The sequence below is a fragment of the Ambystoma mexicanum genome, chromosome 8 (assembly GCF_040938575.1).
Source record: "Ambystoma mexicanum isolate Mex_15411 chromosome 8, UKY_AmexF1_1, whole genome shotgun sequence".
NCBI classification, from domain to species: Eukaryota; Metazoa; Chordata; class Amphibia; order Caudata; family Ambystomatidae; genus Ambystoma; species Ambystoma mexicanum.
The window spans coordinates 1,405,390,366-1,405,416,517 of NC_090929.1; the positions used below are offsets into that span (position 1 = coordinate 1,405,390,366).

At 45.1% G+C, this 26,152-nt stretch overlaps 1 protein-coding gene across 5 annotated transcripts in view; it reads right to left on the reverse strand.

Annotated features, from left to right (window-relative positions):
- The window catches only part of R3HCC1L (R3H domain and coiled-coil containing 1 like), a 482,602-nt gene that overhangs the window by 195,191 nt on the left and 261,259 nt on the right, over window positions 1-26,152 (reverse strand). For all 5 annotated transcript variants that reach the window (XM_069611545.1, XM_069611546.1, XM_069611547.1 and 2 more), the window contains one exon: window positions 22,765-22,940. In XM_069611545.1, coding sequence (XP_069467646.1) covers window positions 22,765-22,940 — 176 coding nt within the window. The remainder of the gene's footprint in view (window positions 1-22,764; window positions 22,941-26,152) is intronic.

The following is a 26,152-nucleotide window of genomic DNA, read 5'->3' on the forward strand; positions in this document are numbered from 1 at the left end:
AATGTGTTTCATGCCTAATGACTTATGTCTTTTAACGTCTAATAAACCATTTTCTACCTTGCTTCAACCGTTCTAGAAACATCTTCCCTCCAATCGGGAAATGGATCTATGCATTCTATATTCAGACCCATTTTTAGCACAAACATGCAGAAATGTCTTTGCCAATCTCCAGATAGAGTTCGGAGAAGCTCAATTTTACCAAAATGTCCAATATTTGGGTGATTCAGGTTTGGCTCAATAGGGCCGCCTGTGCTTAACCTTCAGTTCAGTGTGTTGGCTAAACAAAAAAACATTAATGATCACTCATTAGCTATCTCTGAACATAGCACCTGTCAGCCACTATGAAACCCTTACAAAGTCTCCCATCAAAACTGATCACTCTTGAATGGAAGCAACCATAATCATGAAATGCAAGAATGGGCGGGAAGACAGTTTAGGAGCAACTTCTCTGTCTTGGAAGCAAGACAAGGCAGAGCAACACGGGTTTGAATCCTGGCCCACGCTTAGAGACTGGCTGCCAGTATTAAGCTCTGTTAAGATGGATTTCTGAACTCAGACCTGGTGGGCAGAGGTTCAGAAGGCCAGCCTAGTTTCGTGGAACAGGGTAACCTTCTGGACAAGCCAGACCAATCAAGGTAGCATTGGTTGAGGTCAAGACTAGGTCTCAGGAGGGGTGAGGGTGATCTAAAGTTCACAATGAGCACACAGAGTAAACAACACCACAATTTACTCTCAGTCAGGTGTATACATCAAAAAGATATATACATTTATTAACTACCTTTAAGTCAAACACAAGATGAAACCACAACAATATTAACAATACTAACAACCTTATACCAGGGAACATATATACGGTAACTGTTGTACTATAGTAATATTCAAACAAGTATGGATCCACAATCTGTAACAGAAGGGGGTCAGACAGTGCAAATATACTTTAGGCAATTCTTCAGCAACCCAAACCCTAACTAATAGGCAGTCCAATCCCTATGAAGTGTGGAGCCTTGTGCTCAAAGGTACATTTAGCGCAGTAGCGCTTAATCGTGCGTCAAAGTACAAAACGGGTCTCTTCAAGGGTCTGTCGTGGCTCAGGAAGGGGGGGTAAGGCGATGAAGAATAGAGTTCCACTATTCGAGGAGGGTCTCCACAAGGGTGCAGAGCTATTTCCAGGAATCGGATGGTAGTTCAGAATATCCTTTCAAAAGGTGAGTGGCTCTTGGGGGACAATCGTGTGTAAAAGTCTATGGATGCGCCAGGGGTCACCAGTAAGTGTTGCAAGTACTCAGCGACCCTCGACGCAGTCCGGACCAAACTTCACCAGTCAAATCCAGTTCGCTCGCAGGTTCGAGTCCTGAAAGTTGTCTTTCAGGGGCTGCGTTCGGGAGCTCAGTCCCTGGTCAGACAGTGGCCTTTTCTCTACTTCTGGGGAAGGGATCGGGCCAGTTCCACTGCAGCTCGTCTTGGGGCATAAGAGGGCATAGCAGCAAGGCACCCCCAAAGCTTGTCACCACAGCGGGGACAACACGGGTACCACATAGGCTCAGTTTCAGGCGGACTCTCCTAATTCCAAACCTAGGAGTACGAAAGTCGGCGGGAGAGTGCCTTTAACCAAGAGCTTACGGTTCCCAAAGTCTCAAGTCAAACCTCGAGACGGCGGCGATTCCAAAGCAAAGGTCCCATACGATCTGGTCAGTTCACAGGGCGGTCCAGGAACACTTCCAAAGGGGCTTGTTTGCAGGTTAAGTAGGAGGTGCCAAGAGTAGTTAGTCCCACTACTCCAATGGGTCGAAGCGCCCTTGCTGTCCTTCTGTGATTGATGAGAAACAGGGGCTACGACAGTACAACAGCGGGGTCAGGGCGCCAAACCTTCCAGCGGGTCACCAGCCGGTCCACAGATCGGTTTCTTTGGTTCAGGACACTTGCCTCCTTTACTAAGTTTGGTGTGAACTCAGAAGATCGACTTGAAATAGGTTTAGAGTGCCTTCTCATCCAAAATCTCCTTAGCGCCAAAACAAAGAAAAACCAATAAGATCTGCTCACATTCACCCATTCCAGATGTGGCCTAATCACAGACCACGGTGGTCCCAGTCATCCCAGCACACCAGACATCCTGGCACCCAGGATGTGTATTGGAACTAGACAGCTCCAGCCCACATCCTATGCGCACACACACAAAGCATGCAGCAGCCCGCAAAAGCTTCGGTTTTCATGGGGATCTGCATGACCAAATAAGGAATTTCCCAGGTCTGCTCGACCTGGATAAGGCAAAGGGACAAAATGACTAAAGGACAGAACAAAGGAATTTGTGGCATGGCCATTTTAGGCACTGGCCACTGTCCTGGTGCAAACGCGGTAAATGCGGTTTGGACGATTGAAAAGAGTCAAAAATGGTTTAAAAGTAACAGCTGCCACCAGCTCTGTCCTGGGAACACTTATACATTCACCAAAAATCCTTTGAGGGTGTCTAGGGCCTTCAAAATGAAAAAGAACTCAGCGCGCTGTACTGGAAGGTACTTTGTGCACTGATAAAATGTTGCCAAGAAATGGCAACAAAGTGAAAGACTAAGGGAAACAAAGTCTCCCAGTACTGACAGTCTGTACGGCATGTCAATATCCCCTTAACAAGATGCGCAAAAGCACAGCGGAGTACAGCAGAAGGCTGGGCTCCACGGGTAAAAGTCAAGTGAGGATGGTCAGAAAAAAGCAAAAAGTTGGGGGTTCACAGCTGGAGGAAAAATTACACCTCAATGAAAATCTTTCCTAACAAGCACTTCATAAAAGATTAATGTTATTAATTAATGAATTGCAATAGTCTGCCCCCCTCCCTTTAGCACCATCCCCATTCCTGTCAAAGGCAAACAGTGTCCACACCAGTGGCCAAAGTGCCTAACTGCAGCCATCAGATGACTTTGGATCCATGAAGCACCACTGATGAGGGAAGAGTTTCATCTGATAACCAAGTATGCCACAAACCAAGCTCCACGCATTCCAGTTTCTATTTTATCCATGAGCTTTATATTTACCCTTCCAGTCATAGAAATGTAAACAATTCAGTTTTTGACCATTTAAATAACTCATAAAATAGTTGTTTGGGAGTACATGCATACGTAGAGCGCTCCGAAGCCCTACTTCTTTCACACTATATGAAAATGAAATAAAAATACATCCAGTGTGGTCTCATATGCACGTGTTTACTGCTAAAGTGGCTGCAACCACTATTTTAAAAGTAACAGAACAAGATGGAATTATGAAAGGAAAACATACAACACAATCTTTAAGAGATATGACACGTACATTTGTTTTGAAGGTAACTTTCCGAGCATTCATAATGAATAAAGCGAAAGTAATCCTGTCCGGATCATCAGAACTAAGTTTCTTGCTAAGTTCCGGTTGACTATAGATTCCATGCCCTGCCAGGAGGGTGGAACATGGCCTTGAACGGTGCACCAGCTCTAGCTAAGGCAGATCCGAACGAAGAGAGGGCCTCAGCTCGGGCTGCGGGCCGTTAAAGGCCATGTCCGCCCGACTGGCAGGGCATGAAAGCCAATCGAACCCCAGGGTTCATCCAGGGTGCAAATGGCTTTCACAATTTTGCCCCTTGGAGGCTTACACTGCTTGCGCAGCCGATCTCCCGATGAAAATTGGAAAAAAAATGGCGCCTCCATATGGAAAAGGGACTTGTCTGCATCTATGGCAGAGGCACGACGGGAGGAGCGATGGGACCGGAGCGCAATGCTCCTGTCCTGCAGGTAAGTGTAAGGGTGGACAGGGGAGAGGGGAATCGGGTCATTTTTTGGGGGATGAGGGCAACAGGCAGAGGCTCCCTGTTGCCTCCCCGCAATGAAAGAAAAAAAGTGGCACTGTAATTATGCTCACTACACACAAGTAATTTGTATTTGACCTTTTTTTATGTCTATGCCCATCAATGAGCCACAATCAAAATGCTCTGCATTGAAATGTTAATAAATTAACATGTATGTCTCATTTTGAGCACACTTTAGTGGTTTGTATGATTTTTTATGTATACAATTACTATTGCATTGAATTATAATTTGTTCATATGTTGATGCGTCAAGGTTCTAAATTAATAACCACACGGATATCAACACTGGCAGCAATTCCTTTTTTTTGTGTATTTTTAGCATTACTCTAGCCCATTCTGCTGCCTGTCCAGAAGGGCACCCATTTTGTTTGTTCAAAGAAAGTAAATGGTAGTACAGTCTAGAAAACACGGGGTACGTACAAAATTCAATGAATGCCCAAACATTGTTAGCCACTGAATCAGAGCAAAACTTTTTACCAGAAGGGGCACTCTCTTCCTGAAGATTTCCATGACTTTCATCAACATGACAGTTTTCTATGTCACTCACAGAAAAAAGAATGCAGCATGAACAAATAAAAAGGAGATTCAGTAAGGCAAAGCGCAGGCAAATGCTCCAATAGATCACTTTTACTGTATTTCACAACTTTGGCAAAACCTGGCACATCTGTACATATCACCGGGTACAAAATTCTCAAAAGAAATACTTTGTTATTGATCATACCAGCTAGGGGGTCGCTCTCTTTCCTCTGCGGGCTCCCTGCTTTGGTATAGCCTCCCCCTTTTGCCTTGAGCAGGATCTTCTCAAATTCCGGAAGCTCATTAAGACTTTCCTCTTTTCCTCATCCTTAACTCTTTTTCTCCTCTGCTAATCTCTCTGTTGCTGTATTGATGTCCTTGGCCCTTATGCATCTTCGGGGCCTTGACCTCCCACACCAATTCTCCCCAGCTCCTGTCTATCCACAGCACTTTGCATGTGCACACCATCCAACCTGGAGATTTGCACTTGCCCCTCCCTCGGCCCTGGCCGGGTAGCACTCAACATTCATAGTACTTCATCCATGGCTCACCCGCGAGCTCGGACACCCCAGCACTTACCGCCTCCTCCTTCTTCCTTTCTGCTCTTGCACGTTCTGAATACTCGCAAAGCATAGTAGGTTTGTCCCTTCCCCTCGTCCCCCTTTGCTCCTAATATTGTGTTTAATTTGTATTTACCTCCCTCCCTCTCTCCCTCCCTGCCCTGTGGGCGCTATGAAACAATATATTTTTATTGTACAAGCACGTAACAAGCAAACAATAAATAAATAAAATCCCCCAAGCACAAGGGGAAAAGATAATCAAGAATGGACAATGAAGAGGGGATTGGGGATGTCTACACAAGAGGAAAAGTGCTTAAAAGGGTTTTAGAGTCTACTTGGTACTCAATACAGTTCCGGAAAATACATGCTATAGAGATTTATGTGGCTATCACGGCAGATCACGTTGGGTCTGAGGACATTCTGTCTTGCTGCTTGGCAGAGGACGCGGACTGGATTCATGGCAGCTAGCTGACACTGAACCAGACAGGACTGAATTACTGACAGCAGGCGGGGTAAAATGCCTGGTATAATCCTGTACAAACACTAACTCAAATGCGCCAAGGTGCCCATATCAATTCATCCATACTCCAAGAGTGCTCTTTACAGAATTAACCCATAGAAAACTACAAGAATCGGTCCGCTTCTACAGTAACTAAATCAGGCATCTAGCCCCTACAGCAAAATGTCACTCATACGCTTATTAAGGAACACTACCATGTTAGCATCTTGGTTCTTAAAAGGTGCAGCATCACTTGTTCGAAAAGCATTGGACTGGGCACTGACACACACAAAAAAGATAAGTGTCCAGTTTCTTCCACCAACAATAACTACTGACTTCAGGAGCAGACAGGCAAACAACAAGCAGTTCTCTGGAGTCATGAAACAGCCAAGCAATTTCCCAGCAAGATTTCTTTCAACAAGGCATTATTTTCACTGCTCATTCAGCGTCACTGTTAACATCCAATTTAGCACAACCCATTGAAATCTTAAATGGAACAATGCTTTACTTTTGTAGAAGTTGTTCACTTTTACACTACACCTAATGCAAGCTCATTCTAAAACTGTTTCAGTCCAACCAAGTTTACAATAATTGCCTTATACAAATTACGTTATTTAAATACTTAGAAAATAAACCAGATTTAATGTATATACTGCCATTGCCACTATGCACTAAAAACCATATAGAACTTGGGAAGCGTCCTTATGCTTGGCATAGTGACCTTTCCCCCACTTATGGTCTGAGATGAACCTGCGGGCAGGTCATTGTGCCACAATAATGACCTCTCCCCTGGACTAGAATCTATATGCTATAAACATATGCATCCCCTTTACCAAAAGAAGCATTGAGCGTTGCAAAAATGTGTTTCACTCACAAAGGGGCAAGCATCTTCATTCAAAAAGACCATTTTAAACAAAGTTCAATCCCTAAAGTGAACCCACGCTTCAGAAATCATTGCAAATTATTCATTTCAAAGAACAGAGAACTGAAAGTCCATCAAAAGATTCATAAAATGTGTATGTCGTATATAGTTATTTGTTGAATGTTCTTGAAATTGCACCCTCATATTGTATCATCCAACCCCTAATTACGAAACTGTGTTTATTAATGTGGCGTATTCAGGCAAGTGATCTAGCACTCTAATAAAAAGTTACATACGTTTCGACAAAAGTAGTTTGGCCTGTTTTACAGTAACAAGTGGGGCAGTTTCACAGCCATGACTTACTTCCTGGTAGTGCTGCTTAGGAGACAAAAGCTTGCTTTTTTTGTGCTACTGGAAACACAAACGGTAGGGAAACCCGCCCGAGTCATTAAACATGGAATATTCTTTATGTACCTTCACCAGCGGTTGCAATAGTACAGGGCGTAACATTTTCTGGCTGACCAAACCATCTTTCTCCCATGCTGCTGCCCACCAGCCTTACCAGCGTCTCTTCTTTTCAATTACCAGATAGAAACAGGAGTGCCCCCTCTCAGCCTGGTAGAGAAGCTATTTGAATAGTTCTAAACGGCTTATGTTAGAGATACCTCTGGATTTCAGAAAAGATAAGGGAATTGAACTGGTTAAGGACAACATAGGAGTGGACACCATTAGACACACGTATCAGTTGCGATATATAACTAGAATTTCTTTTGTACCCCAGCGCTCCCCTTCAGATATCAAAAAATCCAGTTGGCAACTAAACTAAATACAGTAGCAACTAGTCCACTGGCATTTTCACCAGGTTTTACTTTCTGCATCCTTCACCCTTTCCCATGGCACTGTGCATCCGCCAACCAAGTAAGTAGCTTTAAGGGTGTTCTCAAAATGTACGCAACCTGCAGCTTTCCAGGTGTTTTGGGCTGTGATTTCCATGGTCCCTCACCACAGATTAGGCTGGCTAAGGCTGGTGTGAGTTGTAAACTAACATCTAGTGAGCCAAATGTTGCAGACTCCTGAGGATATGAGCAGCAAGAGGACAATGCTTCATTTAAGAAATAATCAACAGGGCAGCAGAGAATCAAAGGGGGCGGAGAGTAGCACAGCTTTGTTATGAGTTAATAGCAATCCTGTCTTTACATAAGCAGTGAAAAATGTCATCACTCATTCAGTAGTGGCGAAAGACCGCCAAACGTGCCACTGCTTTACAGTGACAACCAAAGCATAGCTTTAAAGTTAACAAAGTATAGAATTGCTAAGTCGAAAAAAAAAATTGCTAAGTCAAATGCATTAGAGATTCCAATCGGGGCCTATGTACAGCGGGCCAATGTACAGCAGGCAATGTATCAGGGGCAATGACAACCCTTGCCACTCCACTCGGAGGAGAACACTGCAGAGGAGTTGAAGAGGAGGAAATGCAGAAAGGTGGTGGTGGGGTCGCGGCCTGGAGCACTGTTATGCGCTTTCTCCTATTTCTGTGGCACTATTAATACCTTCATTCTTTAGAATTGGGACAAGAGAGGGGGCTGAAGGGGCCATCTTTGCAATTACCTACGAGGAATCTTCATTACCACTTTGTCCGTCTTCCTCATCAGAGTCCTTGCTGTGTGAGGCGAGAGTCATGTCAGGAAACAGGCTTTGAAATTTAAAAAAATAAGTAACAATATTAGTCCAGGTATAAATCACCTGACTAATCACCCATAATCCTATTTGCCAGTTTCCAAACGTCAGATGTCGTGCTAGATGATGCTCTGGATCTAGCCAAGTTCCATTTAATTCACGTTCTTGTTCTCAATTGATTGTATTATGAGATGGAGAACGTTCTACCTCATATAGGAGTGTAATTATTCTGTCTCAGAAGTAACTAAATAAACTGCAGGTTGACCGTTTCAGACAGCTCTGTCCTTCAAGGCAATAACCAAGCGTGAGAACAAAGTGTTAAAAAGGGAACAAAGTTCTTGGAACTTGCTCATTTCGTTACACAGTGCGACGATCCATTCATCGTTTGAACTGGTCATATGAAAAACCACCCACTCCTGGAAAAAAATGCGCTCAAAGAAAGAACAAAATAAAACTATTTCTGGGAAGAAAAAAAAAAACAAGCCCAAAGGCCCTTTTCATGAGACCTACAGGGCCTGGGGCTCCTGCAACTGTACACATGCTGTGTTCAGATTATCTTCTAATCCAAGATCTTCCTTGTGTTTCTGGGGGAGGCAGGGATAAATAGCAAATTAACCCTTCAATTCCTTGCCCCCAAGTGCTCATTCAAGTATGGTTGGGGGAGCAACCGCTTATCCGGAGTTTGTAGACCAAACACATTTGTTTGATTACTTTTAAAAACACATTTGTTTGATTACTTTTGGAAAAAAAATCCATCTGGGCTTGCTCTGTGTAGTAACCTTACAAAAGTTCACATGTCATCCACATCCTCCCCCACTCCTTTAATAGGAAGGCACTTTCTGAAGGCTTGATGGGTTGCTTAATTAGCAAACCTCTTGAATTGTGAGGGATTAATGACCTTCGTCAATCAAGTTCATGGTCTTCCATCAAATCTCAATACTTTTAGAATGGTGTCTGTGGGGGGCTAGAGATTGAGGGGATATGTACATGAAGCTCATTTTGGCGTTGGATGCTTTTCTTTTCTTATGGTTGCGGGGAAGTGACCGTGCAGTGTTGGTTCAATGCCCCCATCTCCTCAATCATCCCCCTGCGGTTCAGGGATTTTCCATGTTCCAAGGGAAAGGAATTGATCTTGCCAAGGTCAAGCTTGTGACAAGACTCTCCGTACAAGCTCCGTACAAGCTCCCTTCCCTCTCCTTCCCTATTCTAGAAGAGGGGGGTGGCACTAGCCAGGCGAAATAGATTTGCCATGAAAAAAACTGACAGTACTACATGGCGGAATATCTATGTTTCTAGATGCCAGGACCCCCTGTACTGCTTTGCTGGCATGGATTTCCTGATATTGCTTTCTGCTGTGTAAGAAGATTCAATTCAACACTACAGCTAAGTCAATGCCTAGTCTGGGATACTGAATGGAAACCCTTATTGATATATCTTTATGTCCAGTTCATGAGTTCTGGATGACTACCCCTATATAACACCCATCTCTTAGAATCCCCCTGACCCCACTGAGCCAAGAAGTAGTTCTGTTTTGCAAGTTTAAAAGGTTTATTTGAGAATTTAAACAATATATATATATATATCACACTTTATAATAAATTAATATCTGATAGTACACTTAGACATATGATGTTGATCAACAATGGGTAATCTGGCACTAGCACACTTCTTTACAATCCATGAGGAGTCAGTATAGGATGGATAAAGTAGCAAAACTACTTTTATGATTTCAAGGGAAAAGCAATGAGGAATAAAATGCAGTACAGAAATACTTGATATGATTTTAGCAAAAGATAATATAATCACTTTTTCTCTGGCAATTCACCCCCTCCCCTAGCAATATAAGACATGGAAGTAGATGGAAAGAGGAGCACACAGTTCTCAGGAATGCAATCAAATACAATACGATATTCAGTTCCACCCCAGCAAGCTTAGAGAAAACCGGTATGAGTTTTAAAACACAGTCCCAAAATGCTTTTTAAATGTGATGGCAATGGATGAAAAATATGCTGAAAATGCTTTTAATTCCCTTTAGGAGGTTCAGGGGGAGTGGTAGCTACTTGGGATGAGTTCCGGCTCACTTTAGTAATGATTCAGAGATGGTGATTAAGAGGCAAACAAATTTTTAGCAAGGAAAGAAATGACTGCTGATGGTTACACGTGGCTGGATTTTTAACCAAATCGCAAATCGCGGTAAAATTCGCGAGTGCGTGAATCGTGATTACGGAGATATAAAAGAATTTGTAAAGGTCATTTTTCGGATTTAAAGTAAACTCAAAATGACAGGTGACAGCTTGCAGCTGCAGAATTGACAAATGACAGTGGTGCAGCTTTACAAATGGCAGGTGACAGTTAGGAGGCAGTTCTACTTAGGTTAAATAGATTGAATTATATTACTTTAAACTAAGAGATTTGGTTTTGCCCCGTCCTAGCTGTACTCACAATATATTTGGAAGGACTGGGTCTCGTCACGGATCTGATCAATCAGGCTAGCGGCACTTCACAGCGATCTGGTCTCTGGGTCTGTGGTTCTGCACGGTCTGGTTGGGTCTGGCACTGGTCTGGTCTGTCCAGATACAGCGGTCTCTGCACGACTCCTGGATCTCTGCACTGGTCCTGGGAAAAGTTCTTGGCAAGGGATTCAAGCAGCTCGCCCGGCTGTGAGTAGCTTGCAATGATTTGAGGCCTGCTGCAGAGAACTCAGCTTGTGGTTTTAGGCCTCTGATTTAGGTTCTAAAGTATAAGTTCTAGGTTCTGGAGTATGTAGCTGGAGTCAGTCTGGAACTGGTATCTTCTGGATGTTGTGTGGTCCGGCAAAACGCTCCGCAGCAACTGGATTTGACTCTCTCTACCTGTCCCAGCAGTCTCTTTTTATGTGTTTTGAAAATGGGTGTGTGCCTGGGCCTAGCTAAGCCTGCCCCTCTCTACTTGTCATTGGCCCAATTCTCCCCTCTCCCATGATTGGGGGAAGGAAATGTGAGTCAGAGTGATGCTGTAGGTTTTATGGGTCAGAGGATCCTCCCCTGGTCAGTTTCCACGCAAATCTATATTTGACCCAAATACATATTGCACAGATACGCAGTTGTTTAAAATTACATGCACCCATCACATATCACATGAGGTATACTCTGTTCAAACTCTGCTCTTCCTGGGGGCTTGCATTCAGAAATGGCAACATTTTGCGCTTTTTAACTGGTTTTGCAATATTGGTTTTTCATTAAAATGTATACAAATGTACACCCTCCTACTACACATATCTCAGTAACTTTCCATTTGTCTAGCTTAAATACAGTGTCTGTGGTGTCAATAAATGGCGGGGTTTTGCCCCAGAACATCACACAAATTGGAGTTTGGGCTTGAATTGTAGGCAGAGTTTCCATTTTAAGGTTCCCCACATTTCACATTTCTGTCATCCGGTTACCAAGAGTTATCAGTGTTTCTGTAAAATATATATTTTGCTTTCAATTCAGTTCTCAGAGTGTTGGAGTCCGCCTCCAAGACTTGGGTGGGTCAGTGATCACATGTCTCTTCGGCTGGGAGCTCTTTGTGTACAGTCAACATCAGCATATTCTATTCAAGTGCAAGAGCCTATTGTGTGGTCTCTGGGAGGCTGAGGTCAGCAGACCAGGGAGCCACGTTGCATTTGGTTAGTATGACCATGTGGTTTCCTGGGCTTCCTGAGGTGAGAAGGGTTCCCAGCCTTTTGGCCTGTTAATTAAATCAGATTGTCTTCTGGGAACAGCATGTGGTTAAGATTTTAATTAACTCCCAGCCTTTGATGTAAAGGCCTCTCCTGCAACTCCTGACATGCAGTTTCCCTGTCAGAGTTTAGACCGCTAGCGCCGCCTTGAGCTATTTATCGGTACTGCGTCCATTTTTTGGATCAGTCTTGAATGAATGCATTCCAAACAAGAGATTTTACATGGAAGTATATTATCCAGGTTCAGCACATGGCACTGGTGTGGTTCTGCAGTAAAATAATTTTGTGCCCGTTGAAGGAATGAATTCCCAATAGTTGTGGGTTGCTTTTGGCAATCAGCATTGCCCCTTTTGCAATGGGCTCAGGCTACTGTGTGTAGCCCAATGGTGGTTTTAGGCAGTGCCCTTCTGTGCCCATAACATGGGCAAAAATGGGTGGCAGCCTATTCTTTATGCATTTCCCTGTGCATTTTCTGGGAAGCTCTGGCCATCATGATGTTTTCAATGCCAGTAATGCACAGTTTTTCTGGTAGGGCTCGGATGCATGGGTAAAAACATCCCACAGCTGGAACTGCCATTTATAAACATTGCCGCCGGATTATGAGTGCCGGTGGGACGGTGTAAATCCCCATTCATGGAGTACCATAGGACTTCATGAAAGGGTTTTAGGCCATTACTGCCACAGCTTTTTTGGCCAGTAGGGCGCCTTGCTTATCTCCAGCATTTAGCTGGAGGTAACCCAGGTGGCCCCACTGGCAAACCCATAGTCGGGCGGTTCAGTAAAGTGCCAGTATCCACGGATACCAGCACTTTACCAGACCGCCTGACTCGGAAGGTGGCCCATTGTCTGCTGTGCTTTGAAACAAAACTCTGCATGATCTCTAGCTTTTTTCCTAAAACGATATATTTAAAAAAAGACAGCAAACTACTAAGTCTCCTTTATAATGATCCTCGTGCAGCCATCACGAGATATGCGACTGCAGTTGGGATAAGGTAGGTCTGAATGCTCTCGAGTTAATTTGGGGTTCCTGCTCTGCAAGGTTTTGTGTTTTACCTTTGCGCTGGTTTGTTAATATTACTGATGAAGCTAATAAAGGTCCTGTTGGGCTCCTATGAATGCTTGCAGTGAGGCAGAGGTACATTTTAAACCATCCTTTTCTCATCTATGTATTTGTAGACAACCCGATTTAACACTTCCATGTACTTGCTTTATTGCATTACAGTTCGTGTACGGAGGGATTGTTACTGTAGAAATAAGGATTCTTAGGCCCTTGAACACACACGTCTGAAGGGGACGATCTTTCTTTCCTTAACTACCTTCGGAGCCCATTAGGTTCTGTTGCTCTCTATTATAGGTCTGCCAGCACAGAAATAGGTCATTCCTCTGTACAGGGAGAACGGATGTTCTCTAGAACGGTTTCTTACAGTTACTGTGTAAAGTTTACTCTCTGTATTGAGGGGTGGCTCCCTATAGCAGGCAACCCTTGGCTCAGTGACCTCTTGTTTTGGTACACTTTGCTTATGACATACAGCCTGAGAATGTTAACCTGAAGGTCATAAATCCAGGTCCCACTTTAAATCAATCACGGTCTTGTGATTTCAAGACCCTCCTTTGTCAGAAATCTATAGGACTTGGAGTTGCAATAATATGGCCTGCAATTTGTGTAAAACATTTCCGGTCAGGCTTTTAGAAGTATTATTTTCCATGGCCAAACAAGGTTGTTGGTTCCCAAGAATTAAGACCATCATTCTTGTGTTGATTTGTTTCCAGCGGCTAACCCATCTCTTTTGTATCAGGATGATGTCTGACTCTCATAGGCATATCATTCTGTTATTTCTTAACTTACGATAACTTTCGGCGTTCCAAAGAGAGTTTCTTAGGATCTTATACCAATGTGTGCTTGTATTCCTCTTGGAATATGGGAGGAACTTTTTCTGGTTGCTTGAAACCTTGGTCCTGACTTCAAGCTCTGCTCTTTCCAAGACATGTCATTTATTTTCTTCCATATTGTTGTTTGATAACTGAAATATTAATTATTCCTCTCTATGCATTAGGAATTGGTTAGGGCAGTTTTTATAAAGGCCACTTATGGTAGAACTTGATAAAACCTATCCCCTTTATATACCGAGCCCCAACCTCAAGTATAGGTCTGTACTACTCAAGGTTTTGTTAGTATGGTAAAGCAGCCAGGCTCATCTTAGAAGTGAGCTGTAAGTCAGTATAAAGAATTTATACATAGGCCCAAAGAAACACTTCTACATTTGTAATTATATCAAAATGGGTATTTATATTATGTATACACACAAGGCAGAGATACATCTGTAGATAAAGTAAGTACTATTTTGAAACAAACACAATAGAAAACCAATGCCATACTTCGGGTGAGTAAACCTCAATGTAAAGATTATTGAATTCAATACGAAGGTAAGTAAAACCATTGCTATAGTAACTCAAAACATTCTGTTGTAGGAAGAAAACCATATGAACACCACCAACATTAGCAGGTAAGCACTTTCCAAGACTTGTAATACTTTTCAAAGGCCTAGGAGCTTTAGCAGTCCATCCCTATCTAGGTATGAGTTCTTCAAAGTCAGATTGGAGGTAAAGCAGGTAAGGCACAGCTGTAGAAAAGGCAAAGTGCCAGAGTATTCTTGAAGTACAAGTATGTAGTTAGCTTTTGTTGGTCAAAGAGTTCAGGTACCTCAGGAAAGGCTCGTTGTATGCGCACAAGCGTTAGGCCTAGGCAAACGTGTATGGGTGAACACCTAAACACCGGACTGAGCACTCCAGCAACAAAGGAGCGACAGAAGACTCTAGGAAAGTATTACCTTGAGTCCCACAGTACCCGAGGGGTGATGAAGTTGAAGCTGGATACCTTCATGATGCAGCAGCGGTGGACGCAGTCTCCCGTTCTTTGATCCTGGTGACAAAAGGAGGGACTCAGGCATTAGGCCTCAGGGTATTGGTGGTTTGCAGCCTAGGAAGGTTGCAGCTCATCATGGGATGGCTTGAAATGAAGGATCGTCTTAGGACTGATTATGGCCACCAGTCCAAGGGAGGAAGTCGTCTTCTTCGAAGCTTCCATATCGATTCGAAAATGGGGTCACGACAGCAGCAGTATTTCAGCAGGCTTTTCCGGTCGCTGGAAGGTGCTGTAGGCGTCTCTGGTCGTCTTCTTTGGTTCTTCTGTTCCAGTGGTCAACTTGTCTTTTGCCTCAGGATCCTCGCCTTTTGTCCAGCAACCCAGCCAAACAGTCATGCAACATTCAAACTTTGGGGGATGGCTGCGTTTCCAGGACAGCCAAGCTCCCAGTTGGAACTGGTTCCAGGCAGGCATGTCAGAAGACAAAGAACAGCAGAGCTCGACTCCTTCCCTGTTTCCTGTCCTCGCATACACAATGGAGTCTCGGCGGGCTTCACAAAGGATTCACACCAAAGACAAAATACAAACCAGGACCTCCCCCACCGCGGATGGCAGAAAGATGACCAAGAAAGGACAATCATACAAGAAATGTCGAAAAAGGAATACAGCCACCATTTTGGGACAATGGTGACCCTTCTGTGAAGGCAGCCTGCGAGTAAAAATGACAAGTCAGTTAAATACGTCCACTGCCACCAGCCACTCAGGTATGCTCGTCACTGTAATAGAAATGTTACAGGAGCAGTGAGAAAGGGGATACAGTGAAACCCCTCAGAACTCCACATAAGGTGGTGTATGCTGATCTCACAAAAGAAAAAGTAAGAAGGATACAAAGTATCCCCCTATCCTTGGGAACATTAGTTCTCAATGAAAATAAAAGAATATAAAAAGGAAAGCCCAAACGTGCTCACAGCAACACTGCACACAAGGTGCTGTGCATTGCAAAAGTGAATCACAGATGCTTTTAGAAAATATGGAGGAAAGCAAGACTCCATAAAATAAAGGAAAACATAATGAAGAAGGGCTCCCGTAATCAGAGCAAAAATAATGAATGGGGGTGGGAAAAGGCTCCCCTCATTCACAAGAAAAGACAAAAAGATCAGGAGTCCAGCTAAAAGTGCTGGGGGTCTCACAGGTAGAGGGGATTTGGCATAAAACTGAAATGTCTCCCTAACAGGAATATGGTACCTTCCTGGTGTGTTGCCATGGCTTGCTGCACCACAATACGTGCTTTACTTCTCTCCCATTCAACAAACAAGTTTGTTTCAATACGGAAGTGTCCAAATATACATTGTAACATGCATGTTACCACATAGAGTTCTTCTGTGCTCCCTTAGTTCTTCTCAAACATTAAAACAGAGTTACATGTTTGGCCAACAACTAGACGATGCAGTCTGCCCCTGTGTGACATTCTAATGCTCGGACTATATTTCCCAGTACCTATGTTTGTTGTGATCCTTTTCAGGATTGCCTTGAGGAGCGATTCCTTTTATGGTGGTGCTTGCGGGACATCCATTTCATTTTATGTCATGCACATTGGTGTTCTGCTACAGGGCTAAGATCTTACTCATTTGGTCAAGATTTGGTTCTTAGGGGACTGGAATGGGTAGATAATGCATGTTAATATTCTTGGCTTAGCATAATAGGTGAGATCTTCCATTCCATGCTTCGATTACAGGGTTCAGCTTCCTTCCCCCTATGTTTTATGTTACTTTGTTTGAAAGTGTACAGACAAGATTGCTGCATGTTAAGGATTGTAAAGAGGCCCGAGGTTCCCATAATTTTGACTTTTCATTTCTAGTTGCCGAACTGTGGCAAAAGTCTGGGAAGTGCTGGCCTTTCTCACATGAAGCCTACGGGCAAGGAAGGAACAAGATGTGTGACCCATTGAGGGCCCTGCAAAGAGGTTACAGTCTACTTGTAGGCATGGTCACTTCCTTCTTCAAGGCCACACTCCTTGCAGTGTCTATTTAGGAGTAATGTCTTCCTGTAGTAACACACTCCCCAGCTGGGCAAAGACAGAGTACATCACTGAACCTTTCTGCAGATGTCTGCAGGTGACCACTGGCAGGTGTTCCATCCTTGTCGAGTCCAAAACGCTTTAATATGTTAATGTATTTAAGCTGTGGTGGCTTCCCGCACTGTTACTGTTTATGCTCCTCTGAGGCCCATTTGAGGCTGGGATCGCATGAAGACCAAACTTTTTGTGCTCTAAAATGAATGGGGTTTTGACTAAAAATTCCTTTGTGGCTTTTCATTAGAGTTGATGATTGCACTGGTTTAGAATCACAGCCCAAGCCCAAGTGCAATAGGGAGTGGCCTGAGGTGGCATGTGCTAGCCCTGGAATCTGATTGGCCACCCCAGTTGCCATTCCATTATCCTAAACTATGATTATGTGTGTGTGCACTCGTACTACCCCTGCATAAGTCACTGCCCCACTTATGATAAATTTTATTTGTATTGCGCTCATACACAAGTGTTTCAGAGCATGACAAGGCCAGGGAGGGGAACAAGGGAGGACAAAACAACGATCTTACTAGGCCCAGTGACATTGAGAACGGGCAAGTGCAGGGGACAGGGAAGGGGGGGAAGTGCAAGGGAGAGGGGAGGAATGGAAAGTGCTGGACAAGGGATTAAACAACAAAAACTGGTAGTGCAGCCGGCAGGTGGCAAGTGCAGGGTTAAAGGGCAGACAAGGGGGGGAGGAGAGGTTGTCTGATAAGTGCATGTAAGGGGACTTTAGGGTTGCAGATACAGACACAAGTGCAAGGGTTGCCAGGGGGCAGTGCGAGTGAGTGGCTGGGAAGCAGGGACCTGGGCCCGAAAATCAGAGGGTAACCCAGTGCCTGGTGCCCAAGCAGACCGATCAGCAGGGAAGAGGAAGAGCGAAGGGAGAAGCAAAGAGGAAGGTCTTGAGGTGCTTCTGAAATCAGATATGGTTCTCCACAAGTTTGAGAGGCTGTTCCAGAGTGAGGCCCAAGCCGAAGAAAGAGTTCTACCCCCAACTCGTTGCTTGGAGAAGCGGTTGACCCGGAGGGAGTTTGAGGTGGAGGAGCAAAGAGCTTGAGTAGGAAGGTATTTACGGAGGGAGAGTTGAAGCTATTTTGGACCCAGGCCCAGAAAGCCTTGTGGACAAGGCAAAGGGTCTTGAATGTAATCATTGCACCCACTGGGAGCCAATGATGAGATTTCAGGCTGGAGATACAATCCCAGGGATTTGATAAGCCAATGCGTTATTTCATCTGGGGCTGAATGGAAAGGAACAGTGCAACATGCTGAGATTTTCACTCCATTCGGTGGTGGGTTAAAGTTGTACTTGGAAGTGGCGTGCCCAGACTCTTGATTGGGGTGGGCCAAACCAACTCCAACACTGCCACTTACCTTCTCGGTCATCCGACCCATGAAACATGTGTCACTTGAGGCTTTCGCCATCACTTTCTCTCCCCCTCCTCTGCCTCTGGCTAACTCACATCCTGACACAGCCCTTTCCATGCTCTACTCTTCTATCTCCAATACTCTTGATGTTCTTGCCCCTGTATGAGGATCCGCTTGAACCCCAAAGCCAAGTACAACTCTTGGTATGACTCTGATCTAGCTACCCTTAAACACGAGTGTAGGATGGCTGAGAGGAAATGGCAGGCTTCTTGTACATCCTCTGACAAACTGGCCTGCCGTCTGCTTCAAGAGCAATACCGGATCCTTGCCAAACTAAGAAGAGAGCCCACATCCAAACCCGCGTCTCTGTAGCATCTAACAACCTGGCCAAACTGTTAAAAATTCGCCAAGGAGCTGGCCAACCCTGCTGCAGTCTTTACCTCTCCTGTCGCCTCCAAGACCCTTTGCACGGCCCTTGCCTCTCATTTCACTTCAAAAAAACCAGGACATCCTGTGCACCGCCTCGTCCTCCTCTTCCCCCTTCTCTATCCACTACCTCTGGCCATCCTGCAGCCACCCCCACCCCTCTTTCTCTTCCTTTCCTCTGTTCTCCCCAAATGAGATTTCCAGATATGTCTGATCTACGAAAGTCTCATCAAATCAGGTTCTTCCTTGTTCGTCCAAAACCATCATGGACCACATTGACACCCTTGGTCCTGCTCTGGCCGACTTCTGCAACATCTCCTTCGCCTCTGGAGCCTTCCCCTCCCCTCAGAAGCACTCTCTTGTGCACCATCTTCTCAAGAAACCCACAGCCGACCCATCATGCCCGGATAACTATCGCCTGATCTCCATCACTCCTGATGCTGGCCATCTCACAGCTTAATCTTCACACTGATTCTGTTGGTTGTCTCCATGGCCATGAGTCTAGCCTCAGAGCTGCCAGAAGCATGGAAACTGCTCTCCTGTACATCCACAAAGATCTGCTCTCCAACCCTGACACTAACATCCCTTCTGTCCTCATCCTACTTGTTCTCTCTTCTCCCTTTGATACAGTCAACCTTCCTGCTCAACTGTCACCGTGATTACCTGGGTATCACTGATCAGTCCCTGTCATGGCTGACCTCTTTGCTCTCTGATCGACCCTCCCAGGTCCAACTTGGGTCCTTCTTTTCCAGTATCTCACCCTCTAACTGTGGTGTTCCCCACGGGCCCAACCTCTCTCCCTGGCTTTTCATCCAATACCTGGCACCCCTTGCCCACTGCATTGCCGCTCCAACTTTCAGTGCTATGCAGATGACACTGAGCTCGTTTTCAGGCTTCCCTCTGCCACTGCTTGTCCTCTCATCTCCGTCTGTCTGCTATCCAGGAGAGGTGTGCCGCCAATGATCTCTGCCTTAATGCCAGTAAGACAGAGATTCTCCTCATCGGCACACCTGCACCCGTCTTTAACGTCACTCTCTGGCTGGCCTCTCTTGGCCCTCTTCCTGTTCCCACTTGTAAGGCTAAGAACCTCTGGGACATCTTCGACTTCCCACTCTCCTTTTCTCCTCACATCTCTGACGTCTCTAAGAAATCAAACTACCAACTGCACCTCCTGAGGTATTCTTCCTTTCCTCTCCCTCTGTTACGCTCACCTGGACCCCACAGGGGTATCGATCGGACCCGGACAGCTGCGGTCTCCGTCAACGTGATGCGTAGTGCTGAGATGACTGTCTGGACTGGCCCGCCTAGTCTTGTCTGCTGGACCCTAAGAAGTATTTTCCTGCAAGTGGAGACAGGGATTAGCCACCTTTGGGTTTTAGTGATGGCCTCCCACCTGTTCTTGCTGTCCCCCACTAATCACCTCCGATATCCCCTTAGTAACCTCACCTTATGTTTGTAAAAGATGAGCTCTCCATCCTGAGTGTATTGCAAGTATCAAGTTCAAAGAGTTCAATGTGCCCGATGTTCACTCTTGTCCCCTTCCTTCCTTAAGTTGCAACTGAGTTTGTGAGAAGAAGGTCTCGTAGCTGCTGCTGGCGTTCAGGTAAGAGTCTGTGTTACCCAACGCTGTCCGGTAACTATTGCATGCGTTAACGTGTTGTATTTCTCCCTCTTTACTGATGCGTCATATGAAGATATGGAGAATAATACCGCCAGTGGTAAATCAGGTAAGTCTATGATGGTAAGAGGCATTTGTTGATTCCCTTGGCTCACCTTGTTATTCTTGTGCCCCTAGGTGCCGGAGTACGGCGAAGAAATGATGGAGACAGTGCCGGATCGAAAGATGCTGTGAGAACTGGTGAGTATGGCGCCGTGCTGGAGCTGGCGAAGCAACGCGTGCAGGACTGATGTACTTTCCAGGTTGGGAGATGAAATGGATCCGGAATCAGGTGAGGAATTTGAAATAAGTTCGTTTTCTAACCTTGTCCTCTTCTTCCTCTTTATTCTAGGAGCTCCGAATTCGAGGCAGGCGTGGCAGAAGACTGGATGCTGGCTGCAGGCACGCGGGCGTGGCAGAAGACTGGATGCTGGCTGCAGGCACGCGGGCGTGGCAGAAGACTGGATGCTGGCTGCAGGCACGCGGGCGTGGCAGAAGACTGGATCCTGGCTGCAGGCACAGTGAGAGTCACGCTGCTGGATGCAGAATAACACGAAGCATGTGCTGCTGTTCGGGTGGTTTAAATAGCCTCCAAAGTAGTGCCAGGAAAGAAGTTCCCCAGGACCACACCCGAGTAAAAAATAGTCCCTGTAGTAAAATAGTCCCATCCAGGCCTCACGTTGGCTTGGATTTATTTGCAGCATGGTCTGCATGAGGTAAGTAATGTCTATGAGCCTGGCGCCTATGGCGCCAGGACTGATTTTTATTATGAGCCTGTTGCCTACAGCACCAGGACTGAACCCAGACAGCCCCTAGCTGTGGCTGCTGGGGTTTTTGTAAATGTCTGGATGCCTGCTCCCAGGGCTGATGGGCTTGATCCGGATGCCCGGGGGTAGACAGCATGACACCTTCCTCCAGAATCTCACTGTCTCTAGAGCTCTGGTTCTCTCTAGGCTGGACTACTGCAACAGCCTCTTTTTAAACCTGCCTTCCTCTACTCTCCGCCCTCTGCAACTAATCCAGAACAGGACTTCAAGACTGATGCTTGGCTTCAAGCCCAGGGACCATAGCTTTCCAGTCCTGAAATCTCTACACTGGCTCCCAGCGGCTGCAAGGATCAAGTCCAAGACCCTCTGCATCGTTCACAAGGCTTTCTGGAGCTGGGGTCTGCACTAGATCCAACACTTGCTTCCTAAATACCTTCCTTCTCGAGACCTTGACTCTGCTGCCTCCAACTCTCTGAGGGTCCATGGCAGAGAGTAGGGGGTAGATCACTTTCCTCTCCAGGTGCCTCCCTCTCAAACGGCCTCCCTGCCCATCATAAATTTGAACCAGACCACCTGAAGTTCCGGAAAGCACTTCAAGACTTCCCTCCTCTGCTTTCTCTCTCTCCGTCCCCTGCTGAGCTGATCTATCTGCCTGCTGCACTGACTGGTTGCTTGGATATCCTCAAGAGTCTCACTGGGTACAAGGCTCCTCTATGACCAGTCACCTCCGCACTGCCTCTCGGCCTGTTACACACTAGGGACTGTAAACTCTACAGTCGCCTGCCTCTTTGCACTTCGCCCGAGCTGCGCTGTCCTGGCTGCATTTACTCTGATCAAAATGCCCTGATCGCACTTTCCCTTATCCCTTGCACTTCTCCCATCCCCTTACCCTGCTCCTTGCGCTATAGCACTTGCACAATCTGAATGACACAAGGCCTAGTAAGATTGTTTGTCTTGTCTTCCCCTCCATACCCTCCCTTGTCTTGTCAGGCCTAGAAACACATGTGTACAGACGCGTTATAAATGACTTGTATCATATTATTTTTCACCCAAGCAACGTACAAGCGCACGCACACACACACTTTCGTTTCCATCTAGACTGGGTATTTAACTTCCTTAGTTCTGGACCCAGCAGACATGGAACCTTCAACCATTAGATTTTCATATAAAGAGCAGGCTTCAGAGAAACATTCTTTTCTCTTATGCACATATTCAGGTTTCACCCTTTTCCCTTTTTATGCCAAGAGGTAACTTAAGCACAGATAGCGATTTTAGTAGGGAATCGTATATGCAAATGATTCCCAGAAGCGACTAGCACTCGCTCGGTCTACACAACAATAGTAAACATGAAAAAGCAACTGGCAAGCGTGGAGTGCTACAGAGGGAGGCACTGCACTAAATTGGGAGCTTACAAACTTGAGCTCCCTCTCATTTGATTGTCCTCAGGGCTTTCTTATAGAACTGGGTGCTTATGAGCACAAAGGAGTGACCGGGACCAATGGGTCCTCTCAAGGACCAGAAAGCCCAGTACTGACCCACCAGTGCAATGATGCTCACTTGGTTTACCGGTGGCTGCCTTAAGCCTGTTCTTTAGGGCATTGCAGCAAGCTTCGGTGTCCGAAAGCGATCAGAAGCAGCTGGAAGGCAGCATATAAGTTATAATAAAACTCAGAAAATCATTCCTGCCACATTGCTGGCTGCATTCATTAATAAATGCATTGAGGACACAGCCATCCATGAATTTAGCAGCGGTTAATAAAGACTTCCGAGAAAATAGTAAGCCAATGGGCAAAGGTGCAACCCTTATAGAAGAAGCAAGACTCACTGTTCGAATGACTGCAGTGATGCACTACCAACGCAAAGCGAAGGGAATTCAGGGGGGAATTTAACTAACCTACATGTACACAGCACTTTTCAGGGAAAGGAAATGCATACAGACATAAAGAGGTCAACAGGGTGCTTATTAGAGACAAGTACTCACTGGTAGGTTGAAAAGGCCAGAAGAAGATCCTCTGTCTTGAATTCTGGAGGAAAATCATAGATTTCAATAACATGGGATAGGTCTGAATCGTCTACATCCTGCTCAGCAGGTTGATTGCTGTAATAGTTAAATCGAGGCTCCTGGAGACTTTCTTGATTTGCTCTTTTGTCTGACAACTGGAAGAGAACACAAAAGCAAGACAATATCTTTAAACTGATTGATTACTTTTGCACACATCCAAATACAGTAGTTCCGTTTTCTGCAAATTAAAATTACAAAAAAAGCACATCTGTGAAAAAGCATCTCTCCTACCGTAGTAGGTGCAATATTAGGCAGTCTGCATCCGTGCTGCAAAGCACAGTCATTCCATACAGCATACCTGAAGAACCAGAACCAGGGATTATTTATTTTATTATGAGACATTTAACGGCGTTACCAGTGTAAATGTAATGTGCCCATTTGAAGCCTTTACAACAATGAGAACGTAGAATTGCAGGTTTAATTTTAGGATTCTAGTGGACTAACGGGTGAAACCATTGTCTGCAGAAACCAAAGGCAGTCCTCCCACTTGTACTGCAAGCATGGCCCACAAGGAGGTACCTCCTTTATCCCTACTTTTAAAAGATGTCCAGCTTGGCTAGGTTTGTCGGACTGCTGTGTTGGCATACAATAATTGAAGACTGTGCATTGAAACCTGGTAGAGGAAGGAGCATACCACGCAGTATTATGAAAATAAATCAAATTAAATATGGATCAGGGAGCAGAGCATGCCGGCACTAGCTTAGAGATGAACCGAGAGGCAGTACGGTTACTGCTTTGCCTGGTGATGCAGAGAGTCCTAGGACTGAGCACAGCTCGAGCAACTCGGGTTATTGATGCAGCAGCTAAGCGTATCCTGCCACTGCCTATCAAGGCCCATTAACTCAACCAGGGAACAAAGTAGTTTGTCAAGCAGCAGTCAATCTGCCAGAGGGCGCCGCTACTGAAGAAGGGGAATGAGCAACGACGAAGATGAAATATTTATTTGAGCAGTTGGTCAGGGAAGGTCTCATTTTCTGTGTCTTCAGCTGTGTAGCTTGGGATTGTTGTAAAGTCCACTTAACAACGCATCTTTGAGCATTAGGTAAGCGTGGAGTCCTAGTACTCGAAATAAATACATTCTTATGTTAACTACATATGTTATTTACTATTCTACTGATGAGGCTGACCATTTCTTATTTGTCAGAAATCCTACATCAATTATGCAATATGCACACGGATTTACTGGCATCTCTCAAAGTACAGGACTTGCTTAGAAACCTTGTTTAAGCAGAATGCTTCAACTTCCGCAGCTCTCAACTGACTTGTATTTGTTGGGTCCGATATTTCCTGTGAAAAAGTACTTCACCAAAAAACGGGCATAATAATAACTGCAAAAAAGTGTGGATAATAGGCTCTTGTTAAAGCTGAAAACGGGTTTGTAAAAACTTTCCATTGCTTTTTTAGTAGGTTGGAAAAATAGGTTTGTATTAGTTTTCCCTACTAACACGAGGATGGACTTAAACGCTACAGTAAAACTCAGACAACTACACAAATAATGATGTCAGTTGCCAAACTGTTGTCACTTGGGAGCAGCTACATTTGGAGGCTCATCGTGGTCTTCGCCAAATTCAGTGTCGTGATGCAGATGTCCAGAGGTCAGAATTTGAATTGAATGTCATCAGTGACCCATGGAAGGTAACGCTGGATCGTTGCTATAGCACACAATGTCAACCAGAAGAGACAGACAACACAGAAGATGTTTCAGAATTGCTTAAAGAACCAGTAACACAATCAACACCCTCTAAAAGAAAGTCTCTAAGAAACAGACAATGTTCCCTGTTTCCTCAATACATGTGGACAAATTGGAAATATCACACACAGAAATAACTGAAGCATCTTCACTACTGATTGGCGATTGTACTCGGGATGTGGACTTCACTCTTCTTAGTGTTGAGGACTTATCCACCACCATGGAATCTCAAACCTCTATACTTCTGGACGATTGGCTATTAAAGGAACCAAAATACATTGTATTTGACTGCTGCCAGATCCAGATTATGTAAATGATTAAATGTGATCATAAATTGTATAGGAGGATATGTGGGGAGCCATTGGTGAAGTTTACTTGTGTAGTCAAAGGCACCAACCTGAAGATCAAGGTTAGGTGTGTACACCACCATAACTCATTTGCATGGTCTGCTCAACCTATACTTGGAAAAGTGCCTGCTGCAAATGTACTTTATTCATCTGCTTTGTTGTTAAGCAGATCAACGTTCAGAACAATTTCACGTTTTTGTAACTTTGTAGGACTCAAGTTCCTTTCAAAAACCCAAAACTACAAATATCAGAAGGATATCGTGCTCCTGCTATAAGCCAGGCATGGACACTAGAACAGATGTCAATGGACAATGCTCACACTGGCAAAAGGCTTTGGCTTGCTGGTGATGGACTGTGTGACAGCCCAGGCGTTTCTGCTAAATACTGCACTTACCATTTCCAAGATATAGAAGCCAAAAAAATGGTGAGTTCACTTGTCGTGCAAGTATCTGAATGTACATCTTCTGTTGCCATGAAAAAAAATATGGTTTCATTAAATCCATTCAACTTCTGCAATCCAGAGGAATGCAAATAGACCCTATAGCCACCGACAGGCACGTTTCAATAGCCTTGGCCATGCGAAAGCAGTTTCCAGAGATAAAGCATCAATATGATGTAGGGCACGTCGCAAATTCAATGTAGAAAAAAATTACAGCTGCTGGAAAAACAAGCATTGGCAATGCCAATAGTTTTGGCATTTACTGTTTTTTGTATTTTGCAAATATAGGCACCAGGATAGGCACCAGGGTGCAAGGAGGGGCGTGCAACGTTTTAAAGGAAGATGTGATAAGGGGTGCAGGTGTGCAAGAGAATGAGAATGTGATTAGAGCAAGGGAGGAAGCCATTGACAGAAGGTACCATCGATAATGAGCAGGAGTGTGAGAGGAAGGATGAGAGGGGTAGACAGAGGAGGTAAGGTGGGTGGGCGAAATAGAGGCTATAGGTTGGGTGGGACTTGAGAGCTAGAACGAGGTAGTGTGCATGGGTGGGGTAAAGAGAGAGTGGGTAGGATGGGTGGCGGTAGAGAGGGGTAGAATGGGAAGGGATAGTGAGAGGATGTAGGATGGGTGGATGGATGGGGTAGAGAGGTGGTGGGTGGGGTTACAGAGGAGGAGGGTAGGGTGGGGGTAGGGAGAGTGGGGGTGTAGAGAGTGGGGGTGTAGAGAGAGTGGGGGTAGAGAGTTGGTAGAGTAGTTGGGGGTAGAAAGATTGGCGGTAGGATGGGTGGGGGTAGAGTCGGTGGAGGTAGAGTGGGAGTAGTATGTCCCAT